The sequence below is a fragment of the Hylobates moloch genome, unplaced genomic scaffold (assembly GCF_009828535.3).
Source record: "Hylobates moloch isolate HMO894 unplaced genomic scaffold, HMol_V3 SCAFFOLD_18, whole genome shotgun sequence".
In the NCBI taxonomy this organism is placed as follows: Eukaryota; Metazoa; Chordata; class Mammalia; order Primates; family Hylobatidae; genus Hylobates; species Hylobates moloch.
In genome coordinates this window covers 57518408-57532754 of record NW_026652293.1, presented here as the reverse complement: position 1 = coordinate 57532754, position 14347 = coordinate 57518408, and the positions used below count along the sequence as shown (strand labels likewise).

At 42.8% G+C, this 14347-nt stretch overlaps 1 protein-coding gene across 1 annotated transcript in view; it reads right to left on the bottom strand.

Annotated features, from left to right (window-relative positions):
• Positions 1-14347, bottom strand: part of FBXO28 (F-box protein 28) — a 47807-nt gene that overhangs the window by 7444 nt on the left and 26016 nt on the right. Inside the window, exon 4 of the mRNA XM_032136699.2 lies at positions 3774-3969. Coding sequence (XP_031992590.1) covers positions 3774-3969 — 196 coding nt within the window. The remainder of the gene's footprint in view (positions 1-3773; positions 3970-14347) is intronic.

The window sequence follows — 14347 nt, the reverse complement described above, 5'->3', positions numbered from 1 at the left end:
CAGAGAAAGGCATTTAATGGCATAAACTTGAATTTAAAATATTGTACAATATTTTTAGAACCTAGTAACAAAATACAAGCAGTAAAATTAGAAAATAATAATTTTTTTTTTTTTTGAGACAGAGTCTCACTCTGTCGCCCAGGGTGGAGTGCAGTGGCGTGATCTCAGCTCACTGCAAGCTCCGCCTCCCGGGTTCACGCCATTCTCTTGCCTCAGCCTCCTGAGTAGCAGGGACTACAGGCGCCCGCCACCACGCCCGGCTAATTTCTTTTTGTATTTTTAGTAGAGACGGGGTTTCACCATGTTAGCCAGGATGGTGTGGATCTCCTGACCTCGTGATCCGTCCGCCTCGGCCTCCCAAAGTGCTGGGATTACAGGCGTGAGCCACTGCACCTGGCCAGAAAATAATTATTTTCTATCTAATTCACATAACAAACATAAACTTTCAAGTTAGAAGTACACACCTACAGGTTGCACGTTTCTAATCCAGAAATCTGAAATCCAAAATCTGAAACTTCTTGAGCACCAACATGATGCTCAAGGAAACGCTCATTGGAGCATTCTGGATTGTGGGTATGTGGATAAGAGATTGTGCAGCCAGTAAGTGTAATGCAAATATTCCAAAATCTGAAAAAAAGCTGAAATCTGAAACACTTCTGGTCCTAAGAAATTTGGATAAGGGATACTCAACCTGTATCGTGTTCTTAAGTTCACTCTGCACTTAAGTTATATGCAAAGGCTTCAACTTTAGCCAAATGATAGGGACTCCATTAAAGAGTGGGTTACATCATACATTATGACCACAGAGAATTCCTGACATGGTGTAGGAAGGCCTTGGACCTATTCTTTTAGGAGTAATTAGAATGTAACACAAGCATAAAAATAACTATTTTAAACAAAGAACCTACTTTCTTTTAAACTAATCTACTGAAGGTTTTCTAAAAGAACCAGATGGGTCCATTCATGTCCTAAATCCATCATGTTAATCTTCTCCTTGCACATCTAAATAACTGTATTTCCTTTATGGATGCATTCTTCTTTCCCTCTCTGCTTATCCATATCCAACTTCTACTTATTCACCAAGGCTTAAATCAATCATTACTTCCTGCGATGTTTCCATCAGACCAGCCAACACTGATCTTATCTACCTTAAAATTGTTTCTCCACTCTCATTTGACATTTAATTGGACATTGCCTTATTTGTTTTGCCTATGATAATTTAACTTCAAGTCTGGGTGTATCTTACCTTTTGAAATAGTAAGATCCTTGAGAGCAGACACCACGTATTACACTTCTTTTTAGTCTCCACAGGACACAGTACAGTGCTGTGCACATAATAGGTACTCAATAAATAACATACATTAATGCTGAGATGTGTAGGCTTTATTACTCAATTACAGAAAGCCACTCGGTTGCCTCACTGAGTACTACAGGGAGCTAACTAATCTGAACAAAACAAAAAGTTTTACTAAATTCTTTCCTAATTTAAAGTACTTGCCAGAGTTGGGGATACTAAATAATTTAGTCTTTCAGTAGATAAAGGCACAAATCTCTAGGAGCCAATATACTTTTGCAAAAACAGTTATTTAGCACAGATGAAGTGATACTGTTCAAAGTAGCCTTATGAACCCTCTCTTTTAAAGTAGCAGCCCTGCATGGTGGCTTATGCCTGTAATCCCAGCACTTTGGAAGGCCCAGGCGGGCGGATCACGAGGTCAGGAGTTCAAGACCAGCCTGAACAACATGGTGAAACCCCGTTTCTACTAAAAAATACAAAAATTAGCCGGGTGTGGTGGCACGTGCCTGTAATCCCAGCTACTCAGGAGGCTGAGGCAGGAGAATTGCTTGAACCTGGGAGGCGGAGGTTGCAGTGAGCAGAGGTATCACGCCATTGCATTCCAGCCTGGGCGACAGAGTGAGATTCCATCTCAAAAAAATAATAATAAAAAAAAATAAAGCAGCAGGCAGACACTTTGGGGGCTGAAATAATTCACCAAATATTTCCCTGAAGAGTTTTTGGCATTTTATCTGGTATATTTGTTTTTTAAAAAATGAATATTAATTCATCAGAAACATAAAAAAAAATAGATGGTTCTCAAATTACAATGGTTTAACTTAATGTTTTTTTTTTTTTTTTGAGATAGAGTCTCATTCTGTCACCCAGGCTGGAGTGCAGTGGCGTGATCTTGGCCCACCGCAACCTCCGCCTCTTGGGTTCAAGTGATTCTCATGCCTCAGCCTCCCTAGTAGCTGGGACTACAGACATGCGCCACCACACCTGGCTAATTTTTTTTTTTTTGAGATGGAGTCTTGCACTGTCACCCAGGCTGGAGTGCAGTGGCGTGATCTCGGCTCATTGCAAGCTCCGCTTCCTGGGTTCACGCCATTCTCCTGCCTCAGCCTCCCAAGTAGCTGGAACTACAGACACCTGCCACCGCGCCTAGCTAATTTTTTGTGTTTTTAGTAGAGATGGGGTTTCACCATGTTAGCCAGGATGGTCTTGATCTCCTGACCTTGTAATTCACCCGCCTCGGCCTCCCAAAGTGCTGGGATTACAGGCGTGAGCCACCGTGCCTGGCCAATTTTTTGGTATTTTTTAGTAAGAGACAGGGTTTTACCATGTTGGCCAGGCTGGTCTTGAACTCCTGACCTTAGGTGATCCACCCACCTCGGCCTCCCAAAGTTCTGGGATTACAGGCGTGAGCCACCGCGCCCAGCCAACTTAATGATTTTTTGACTTTAGGATGGTATGGAAGTGATAGACATTTAGTAGAAACTGTACTTCAGGTATCCACAGAACCATTCCGTTTTTCACTTTCAGTACAACAGAAAATGAATTCAGTAAATTACACAAGGATGCTTTATTATAAAATAGCTTTGCTAGATAATTTTGCCCAACTGTAAGCTAAGGAAGTGTTCTGAGCATGTTTAAGGTAGGTTAGGCTAAGCTATGATGTTTGGTAGATTCGTGTATTAAGTGCATTTTTTGACTTACAATATTTTCTACTTATGATGGGTTTATCAGGATGTAACCCCATCGTAAATTAAGGAGCATCTGTATGTAACTTTTCACCTTGAACTCCTGGGCTGAAACGATCCTCCCGCCTCAGTCTCCCAAACTGCTGGGACCACAGGTGTGGGCCACTGTGCCTGGTCCAGCAATCCTATTTCTTTTTTTTTTTTTTTTTGAGATGGAGTTTCGCTCTTGTTGCTCAGGCTGGAGTGCAATGGCATGAATCTGGCTCGCTGCAACCTCTGCCTCCGGGGTTCAAGCGGTTCTCCTGCCTCAGCCTCCAGAGTAGCTGGGATTACAGGTGTGCGCCACCATGCCCAGCAAATTTTTGTATTTTTAGTAGATATGGGGTTTCACCATGTTGGCCAGGGTGGTCTTGAACTACTGACCTCAGGTGATCCACCCACCTTGGCCTCCCAAAGTGCTGGGATTACAGGTGTGATCCACTGCGCCTGGCCGGGCCCAGCTATTCTATTTCTAGTAAGTTTACTGTAAGTCAATAAGGATATGTGCAAAGATTTAGTCACAAGACCGCTCAGATTGTTCTTCAGAGTATAAGTACTGAAAAGCTAGAAACAAGAAATGAGCCTAACTAGTGGATTGGTTGTATAAGTTATAGTTGATAATCAAATCTCATTAAAAATGATGCTGCCAATAAACAACTACTAACACAGAAAAGTTCAAGACACTTGGTTAAGTGGAAAAAAACCGGAAGCAAGTTACAAAACTATGTACAAACATGATTATAAAGTAGAGATACCTGGAGGAGAGCCCATGAGTCTTCCAGAAACATCTGATCCTGGTAATTTCCTCTTTAAAATTGGAACGATCTTTTCATCAAAGTACTCCATTGCCATAGAGGATATATCCCTTAATTCTTGAAGTACTTCATGAGCTCGTTGAGGGGCTCTGGTAGAATTGACATATCTCAACACACGATAAATCTCATCAATCACCTAAAATAATGAATTCTCATTAGCACTTTAGATTTTTCTTTTTTAATAAAGAAAATAGCTAAACAGGCAGAGAAGTAACTGCTTGTTTTGCAATTCCGGTAAAGACCTGTAGGGTGACTTAAGTGATGTACTGGCCACTGATGAATATTGCTATTTGCAACACATAGCTTTTGGGCTTGCTACAGTACTTTTTTTTTTTTTTTTTGAGATGGAGTTTCGCTCGTTGCCCAAGCTGGAGTGCAGTGGTGCGATCTCAGCTCATTGCAACCTCTGCCTCTTGGGTTCAAGCAGTTCTCTGCCTCAGCCTCCTAAGTAGCTGGGATTACAGTCGCCCACCATCACGCGTGGCTAATTTTTTGTATTTTTAGTAGAGATGGGTTTCATCATGTTGTCCAGGTTGGTCTCAAACTCTTGACCTCAGGATCCACCCACCTCGGCCTCCCAAAGTGCAAGGATTACAGGTGTGAACCACTGTGCCCAGCCTGTTACAATACTTTATACTTGCATTTATAAAGCACCTTTTATGTATCAGGTACTATGTTGGGACTGAGGAATCAGGATGAATAAAATAAAGCTTCTAACCCTGAAGGAAATCACAGTTAACTGGGGAGATATGTGTGTACATAAGTGACACAAACAGGTGTACAAATTGCTATAGACACTAGAGGACTAAACTAAGAAATTAAATCCTGTATGGGAGCTGGGGTAGGGTTGGAGATTGCCCAAACCCATTTTATTAATCCTCCAAACCTGAATCTGTTCCCCTAAGCTGCAGGGACTCAGCGTGATTTCTCTGCTCTTTTTAATACTGCCCCCATGTGCTCTATCCCTTTAAGTTTTATTTCTGAGACTTGTTATGGATTGGAATGAAGTCTTGTCACTTCCTTGTCATCACCAAAAGGTAGCAGAAGATCCTTTTTTGTTTTAGTGATAATTGTAATGGGGAGAACACCTAACTCTCTTGCTGGAATGGTAAGTGAACCTTTCTTAGGCATTTATGATATTAGCTTTCATCCCGGTGAGGTTATCCTTAATTCTTCCCCGTGGCTTCAGTACAGACCTGAAGATAAAATTCCTTTTTTGTTTTTAAGATGGAGTCTCACTGTGTTGTCCAGGCTGGAGTGCACTGGCACAATCCTGGCTCACTGTCACCTCCAACCACAGGGTTCAAGTGATTACCCTGCCTCAGCCTCCCAAGTAGCTGGGATTACAGACATGTGCCACCACACCTGGCTAATTTTGTATTTTTAGTAGAGATGGGGTTTCACCATGTTGGCCAGGCTGGTCTTGAACTCCTAACTTCGGGTGATCCACCCTCCTTGGCCTCCCAAAGTGCTGGGATTACAGGTGTGAGCCACTATGCCCGACCTAAAATTCCTATTCTAAAGACCTCAATCTGGATGACATCTATGGGCCCTTACCTCATAAGAACTGAGGGTTAATCAACCAAACCATTCTGTCACCAAAATCTCAAACAACCTGGCATCCCACATATTCCTCCCACTGCATTTATCTAGCTTGTTCCCAACTCTGGATCAATCTTATAATCCACCTTCCCTTCTCTTTTACTTACTTAGGCTGCTGAGCATAGCCAGAGAAACAATCTTGCAGAATAGTATCAGGACAAATTCATAGCCCTTCACATTTTCTAGACTCTCAGCATAACATGATGATCATTGTTAATGGAGCATGATGTGTGCTTAATAAATGTCAGCAAAATATAACCTTAGGATGTGTCCTTATCATAAGCCTGAGAAGACATCATAGAAGAGGCCAGATTTGTGGGCCTGGAGAACTGAACAGGAAATGGCTTGGGCGGAGGTGGTGTACGCAGGCAGATGCGATGGGAGATGAGATGTGTGATTTTGCATCACATGGGACATGTAGGTGATATTTGCTAGCAGGTGGCTTGAGATACAGGATGGGAGTTCAGGAGAGGAATTTTGGATGATGGCTGATTGCCAAAAGAGAAAACACATTTATTTCTGGCAATATTACTATATTATGAGCTCACTTTAGAAGAAGATAACCCCTTTCCCCAATAAAAACTTACTGAATTACTATGTTAGGAACTATATATATAAGGAAATGAAAAATGGAGTACTTTCCCTTGGACTTACAATTTAATTATGTAAGCCTATCATAACTTGAAGATAAACATTATTCAAGTATTAATTGAGTTCTTACTATGTACTTGTCACTTTTCAAAGTACTGGAGTAAAAAAACAGTAAATAAGGATGACAAGATTATCATTCTCATGAAGCTAAACAGAAAAATAATTTAAAGGAGTGCCACATGGAAAAAAGAGGGTAATGTGACAGTTTCTACCAGGAAAGGCAGGAATAACATGAGATGGGTGGTTGGGAAAGGATTCTTTGCCATTTGTAAGGTAAGACTGAAGGATGAGGAAGAACTGATCAATTGAAGATAAGGGGAGAAAAGTCATTCAGGTAGAAATAGTAATGACAGTGGCCCCAAGGTCAGTGTCAGCTTGGCTTGTTCAAGGAGTTCAAGGACTAGAAATAGACAAATTTTATATATACATGTATATCTCCAAAGAGAAAATATTTGTTGAAGCTAGCTGCTCAAAGCTTTAAAAGTTATATAATATTTATACATAATTAAGAAATAGTTAATAAAATTAAAAATATAAGCCAAAGTAGAAAACCAGTATTCAAAGGGTCCTTCATACTGACTGATATTTTATGTATAGTGCTAGGATATTAATTGACCCATAGCAGTTTTGTGTTTATCAAAGTTTTACATATGGGTTATATATAGGAAAAGTACCACAGTACTCCATAATTTTTGAGACGGAGTTTCGCTCTTGTTGCCCAGGCTGGAAATGACATGGTATTGGTTCACTGTAATCTCTGCCTCCTGGGTTCAAGCGATTCTCCTGCCTCAGCCTCCCAAGTAGCTGGGATTACAGGCACCCACCACCACGCCCAGCTAATTTTTGTATTTTTAGTAGAGACAGGCTGGTCTCAAACTCCTGACCTCAGGTGATTTGCCTGCCTTGGCCTCCCAAAGTGCTGGGATTACAGGCATAAGCCACTGCGCCTGGCCTTCCATAATTTTTAAATGTTGTCCCCAAAGGCTAATATGTTGCATCTATAGATACAAACTGGCCATCAGCCCTTTGAACTAAATCAAGTCCCCCACCTTTTTGCCCCAAGGCTTTTGCACATTCTGATCCCTTTCCTGGAATGCTGTCCCTGTGTATCTCCCTCACTTCAAATTCCTTAGTTATACATGAGGTCACAGTAACACTGTACTTTCTCAGAAGTCTTTTCTGAACCCTCCTCCAGTTTAAATCATGTTAACATCTTCATCCAACCCTTTATTCCCCTCCAGAACACACATTACAATTTGTAAGTACATCTTTTTGTTAATTTCTATCTTCCCTATAATGCAGTAAACTCTATGACAGAAGAGATCATACCATGTTTCACTGTCAGATCCCCAGAGCCTAGCAGCATCTGGCACATGGCAGATAGTAAATAAGGGGTAAAGACGGTTAAGTATATTAATTGTTTAATATTAATTGATACATCTAAACAAAACTGTTTAAGGGCAAATGACAGGGTTAATTCAACATAAGAATTTGATTTTTGGCCGGGCGTGGTGGCTCATACCTATGGTGCCAGCACTTTGGGAGGCCGAGGTGGGAAGATTGTCTGGGGACAGGAGTTTGAGACCAGCCTGGGCAACACTGTGAGCTCTGTCTCTACAAAAAAATTAAAAAATTAGCTGTGCATATGCCTATAGTCCCATGAGCTGTGATCAGCCCAGGTGACGGGGCAAGACTGTCTCAAAAAAAAAAAAAAAAAGATTATATAGTTTTTCAGAAGTCAGATGATTATGTTTTGAACACAAAGGTCATAGTAAACAAGATTTCTATTGAGACGGACTTGTAAAAATACATAATACTTAAAATAGTACTTATATAATAAAATACCCACGGCCTTATTAATATACCTCTAGATATTCTATGTATATAAATACTGGTAGACAGAAGAATATTTATAGTGTATTTGAGCTAGAATAGGACTGTTGTAATGGTATAGGCATGAATAGGACACAGATCCTATCCAGTGAAAGATGACTCCATGAAAGACCCATAAACAGCAAAGCAAAACTCAGACTGTAATAAGTTCAATGTATAGGCAAAGTGCTGTGTGAAAACAGAGTAGAGATTAAGATCCGCTTGAGACAACTGGGTAGGTCTAATGAAGGACGTGGTAATGAGGAGTAAGTAAAATTTCAACAGGTAAGGGAAGTTAGAGCAGGAGGAAGGTACACCTGGCTAAACAGTGTGGAGTTGAGCACAGGGATGATGTGGATGGATAGGTGATAGGATAGCAAGTCAACATTTATACAGTAGTTATGCAGTAATATCACGTACCAAGCATTTATTCTAGGGTGTTTCTTTTCTTTTCTTTTTTTTTTTTCTTTTTTTGAGACGGAGTCTCGCTCTGTCACCCAGGCTGGAGTGCAGCGGCGCGATCCTGGCTCACTGCAAGCTCTGCCTCCCGGGTTCACACCATTCTCCTGCTTCAGCCTCCTGAGTAGCTGGGACTACAGGCGCCTGCCACCACACCCGGCCACTTTTTTTCTTTTTTGTATTTTTAGTAGAGACAGGGTTTCACCGTGTTAGGCAGGATGGTCTCGATCTCCTGACCTCATGATCCACCTGCCTCGGCCTCCCAAAGTGCTGGGATTGCAGGTGTGAGCCACCGCGCCTGGCCATTTCTTAACATATATTATACAATCAGTCCTTTTCCATGAGGCTTATTCTTCAGAATAACTTTCATATCAAAATATCCTACAGGGATTGCTAACTGACAGTAAATTATTAGGTCGGTTCCAAAGTAACTGTGGTTTTGCCATTAAGAGTAATGTGAAAACACATCTATAATTTGTGAAATATTATCTTTACTGTAGTCTTCTAAATATAGTGTAAAAGCAAGTTCACTCTTTCCATTTGCCCCAGTCTTCCATTAAAAAAGAACATTTAAAAATCTTACTGTATAGAGATTATTTTAGTCAAATGGGATAATCTATGTTTTCAATAAAATTCAAAATAGTTTCTTTTCTTTGTCCAAAAGCTTTAAGCAGAGGATAAGGTGAAGCAAAGTATGTGTGTGAGAACCATACTGCTTCTACCATTCAGAGTTTTAAGTGGCTGCCATGGCTTTAGAGGCATATATTAAGAAAGCAAGGTATTGGCCGGGCGCGGTGGCTCACGCTTGTAATCCCAGCACTTTGGGAGGCCGAGGCGGGCGGATCACGAGGTCAGGAGATCGAGACCACGGTGAAACCCCGTCTCTACTAAAAATACAAAAAAATTAGCCGGGCGTGGTGGCGGGTGCCTGTAGTCCCAGCTACTCAGAGAGGCTGAGGCAGGAGAATGGCGTGAACCCGGGAGGCGGAGCTTGCAGTGAGCCGAGATTGCGCCACTGCACTCCAGCCTGGGCGACAGAGCGAGACTCCGTCTCAAAAAAAAAAAAAAAAAAAAGAAAGCAAGGTATTTAACAAATTTTCAAAATAGTTCATTTTCTGAGTAGATTTTTTCTTTTTGCAAATTACATTAACAAGAATGTAATGGTATGAGTCTTGAGGTCTAGTGGAAAACCACAGGCCTTAGGAAGGTCACTTAAACTCTTAATGGCTGTTTCTACACCTTTCCAACGATATATACCACATGTTGAACCTTACCCAGGCTGTAAGAAATAAAACAGTCAGTCCCTCCACATCCTCAGGGGTTTGGGTCCAGGACCCATATTGCCAAAATGTGTGTGTGCTCAAGTCCTTTATATAAAATGGCATAGTATTTGCATATAACCTAGATCACCTCTAGATTACCTATACTACCTAATACCATGTCAAAGCTTTGTAAATAGTAGTTATATTGTACTATTTTATTTTATTTTATTTTTTGAGACGGAGTCTCGCTCTGTCACCCTGGCTGAAGTGCAGTGGTACGATCTCAGCTCACTGCAAGCTCCGCCTTCCGGGTTCACGCCATTCTCCTGCCTCAGCCTCTCCGAGTGGCTGGGACTACAGGCGCCCGCCACCACGCCCGGCTAATTTTTTTTGTGTTTAGTAGAGACGGGGTTTCACCATGGTCTCGATCTCCTGACCTCGTGATCCGCCCGCCTCGGCCTCCCAAAGTGCTGGGATTACAAGCGTGAGCCACCGCGCCCGGCCTATTGTACTATTTTAAAATTCATATTTTAAAAATAGCTGTGGTTTTAAAAATTGTTTTTCTTCTCTCTTTTTTTTTTTTTTGACAGTCTCGCTCTGTCGCCCAGGCTGGAGTGCAGTGGCATGATCTCGGCTCACCGCAACCTCTGCCTCCTGGGTTCAAGTGAGTCTCCTGCCTCAGCCTCCTGAGTAGCTGGGACTACAGGCGCTTGCCACCACGCCCAGCTAATTTTTGTATTTTTAGTAGAGATGCGGTTTCACCATATTGGTCAGGCTGGTCTTGAACTCTTGACCTCGTGATCCGCCTGCCTCGGCCTCCCAAAGTGCTGGGATTATAGGCGTGAGCCACCGTGCCCGGCAATTGTTTTTCTTCTCTAAATATTTTCTTTTTTTTTTTTTTTTGACAGAGTCTCACTAAATATTTTCTATCCACGGTTGGTTGAATCCATGAATGTGAAACCCATGAATACAGAGCTGACTACAAGTTATAAAAAATATTTTTGGCCAGGCGCAGTGGCTCACGCCTGTAATCCCAGCACTTTGGGAGGCCAAGGAGAGCGGATCATAAGGTCAGGAGTTCGATACCAGCCTGGCCAATATGGTGAAACCCCGTCTCTACTAAAAATACAAAAATTAGCTGTGCATGGTGGCACGTGCCTACAGTCCCAGCGACTCCAGAGGCTGAGGCAGAAGAATTGCTTGAACCCGGGAGGCAGAGGTTGCAGTGAGCCCAGATTGTGCCACTGCACTCCAGCCTGGGCGACACAGCAAGACTCAGTCTCCAAAAAAAAAAAAAAATTTAGTTTTATAAAAGTACAGTACAGGCTGTGGCTGGTGGCTTATGCCTGTAATCTCAGCACATTGAGAGGCCAAGGGAGGCAGGAGTTCAAGAGCAACATAGCTAGAAACAGTCTCTACGAAAATTAAAAAGTACACCATCACATTTCTAACACACAGTAGAAGTACCATGCTTATGTCTAAAACGGTACAGTAACAAATTATATACAATGAATATCATTTAGGCCTTTAGACTATTGTGGGTGAGAAATAATCTTTTTTAATCTACTGTTTAGCAAACAAAGCTCCTGCTAGAATACTGAACCTCATAAATTCTCATTTTTTTCTCATTTTTCATCTTTGTCTTTTTGTTGTACTTGAGATTTCCTTAACTTTCCCTTCTACCCTTTATTTTTTTGAAAAAAAAATTCCTCTATATTTTAAAAACTTAAGTGCATCTAAAATTTTCTGAATATTCTTTTTAATTTTTTTTTTTTTTTGGAGACAGAGTCTCACTCTATTGCCCAGGCTGGAGTGTGATGGTGTGATCTCGGCTCACTGCAACCTTCACTTCCCAGGTTCAAGTGATCCTCCTGCCTCAGCCTCCTGAGTAGCTGGGACTACAGGCGCGTGCCACCACGCCCGGACAATTTTTTTTTTTTTTGAGAGAGTTTCGCTATTGTTGCCCAGGCTGGAGGGCAATGGCACAATCTCGGCTCATTGCAACCTACACCTCCCGGGTACAAGCAGTTCTCCTGCCTCAGCCTCCTGAGTAGCTGGGATTACAGGCTTGCACCACCACACTTGGCCAATTTTGTATTTTTAGTAGAGACGGGGTTTCTCCATGTTGGTCAGGCTGGTCTCAAACTCCTGACCTCAGGTGATCCACCTGCCTTGGCCTTCCAAGTGCTGGGATTACAGGCGTGAGTCACCGTGCCTGGACCATGCCCGGATAATTTTTGTACTTTTAGTAGAGATGGGGTTTCACCATGTTGGCCAGGCTGGTCTCAAACTCGTGACCTCAGGTAATCTGCCCGCATCAGCCTTCCAAAGTGCTGGGATTACAGGCATGAGCCACCAGGCCGGGCCGAATATTCTTTATATGGCATGTTTGTTTGAATACGGTTATGTGCTGCATCATGATGTTATGGTCTATGACAAACCATATATGAGGGTCATCCTGTAAGATTATAATGGAGTTGAAAAATTCCCATCGCCTAGTATTTACTATATTATACAGAAGTCCTCATTTTAATGTTGATAGGTTCTTGAAAATCCTGACTTTAAGTGAAATGACATGTAATGAAACCAATTTTATCATAGGCTAATTAATATAAACAAGTGTTAAGTTCCTAAGGCATATTTCTGGTCACAAAAACCACCAAACCTCTAAATAAAGACCTAAAACATTTCTTTTTTTTTTTTTTGAGATGTAGTCTCGCTCTGTTGCCCAGGCTGGAGTGCAGTGGTGCGATCTCAGCTCACTGAAACCTCTTCCTCCCTGGTTCAAGTGATTCTCCTGCCTCAGCCTCCGAGTAGCTGGAACTATAGATGCCCGCCATCACGCCCGGCTAATTTTAGTATTTTTTTTTTTTTTTAGTAGAGATGGGGTTTCACCATGTTGGCCAGGCTGGTCTCGAACACCTGACCTCAAGCGATCCACTCAACTCAGCCTCCCAAAGTGCTGGGATTATAGGTGTGAGCCACCACGCCCAGCCCCTAAAACACTTCTAATATCAAACACTGAAATAAATGTGAACTGTATATACATTTAAGAAAGATTAATAAAAACAAGTAAGATAATGTGTCCAATTTTTGGTCAATCAGTGAGCTATGGCAGTCATCATGGTATTGGGTTACATCAGGGAATACAATGTTTGTAAAGCAAAAATTTTAAGGAGCACCTCCTACCAACATACAGTTCAGAAACAAACAATAACAAATAGGAGGGCTTTTTATTTATTTATTTATTTTTTGAGATGGCGTCTTGCTCTGTCACCAGGCTAGAGTGCAGTGGTGGCGCGATCTCGGCTCACTGCAACCCCCATCTCCCGGATCAAATGAGTCTCCTGCCTCAGCCTCCCAAGTAGCTGGGACTACAGGCACACACCCCCACGCCCAGCTAATTTTGGTATTTTTAGTACAGGTGGGGTTTCACCATGTTAGCCAGGATGGTCCTGATCTCTTGACCTCGTGATCTGCACACCTCCGCCTCCCAAAGTGCTGAAATTACAGGTGTGAGTCACTGTGTCTGGCCTTTTTTGTTTTGAGACAGGGTCTTCGCCCTGTTGCCCAGGCTGGAGTGCAGTGGCATGACCACATCTCGCTGCAGCCCTGACCTCCTGGGCTAAAGCGATCCTCTCACTTCAGTCTCCTGTGTAGCTGTGACCATAGGTGTGTGCCACCATGCCTGGCTAATTTTTTTTTTCTGTAGAGACGAAGTCTCCCTATGTTGCTCAGGCTGGTCTTGAACCCCTGGTCTCAAGTGATCCTCCCATCTTGGCCTCCCAAAGTCCTGGGATTACAAGCGTGAACCACCACACCTGGTTCATTCATTCATTCCTTTTTTTTTTTGAGACACAGTTTCATTCTGTTTCCCAGGCTGGAGTACAGTGGTGCAACCTCAGCTCACTGCAACCTCCATCTCTGGGTTCAAGTGGTTCTTGTGCTTCAACCTCCCGAGTAGCTGGGATTACAGGTGCATGCCACCATGCCTGGCTAAATTTTGTATTTTTAGTAGAGATGGGGTTTCACTGTCTCTACTGGCCAGGCTGGTCTCAAATTCCTTACCTCAAGTGATCCACCCACTTCAGCCTCCCAAAGTGCTGGGATTACGGTGTGAGCCACCACGCCTGGCTATTCATTCATTTTTTTTGAGATGGAGTCTTGCTCTGTCACCCAGGCTGGAGTGCAGTGGTGCGATCTCGGCTCACTGCAAGCTCCGCCTCCCGGGTTCACGCTATTCTCCTGCCTCAGCCTCCCAAGTAGCTGGGACTACAGGTGGCCGCTATCACGCCTGGCTAATTTATTTATTTATTTTTTGAATTTTCAGTAGAAATGGGGTTTCACCGTGTTAGCTAGGATGGTCTTGATCTCCAGACCTCATGATCTGCCTGCCTCAGCCTCTCAAAGTGCTGGGATTACAGGCGTGAGCAACCACGCCCGGCCTATTAATTCATTTTTCAATCTGCTTATTCTAGTTCAGGGTTGCAGATGGCTGGAGCCCATCCTGGCAGCTCAGGGCATCAGGTGGTTATCCACCCTGGCCAGGATGCCATCTCACTGTAGGGTACCCTCACACCCACACTCACTCAGACTGGGACCACTAAGACGTGTCAATGAACCTAAGAGGCACAGCTCTGAGATGTCAGAGGAAATCAGAGTGCCCAG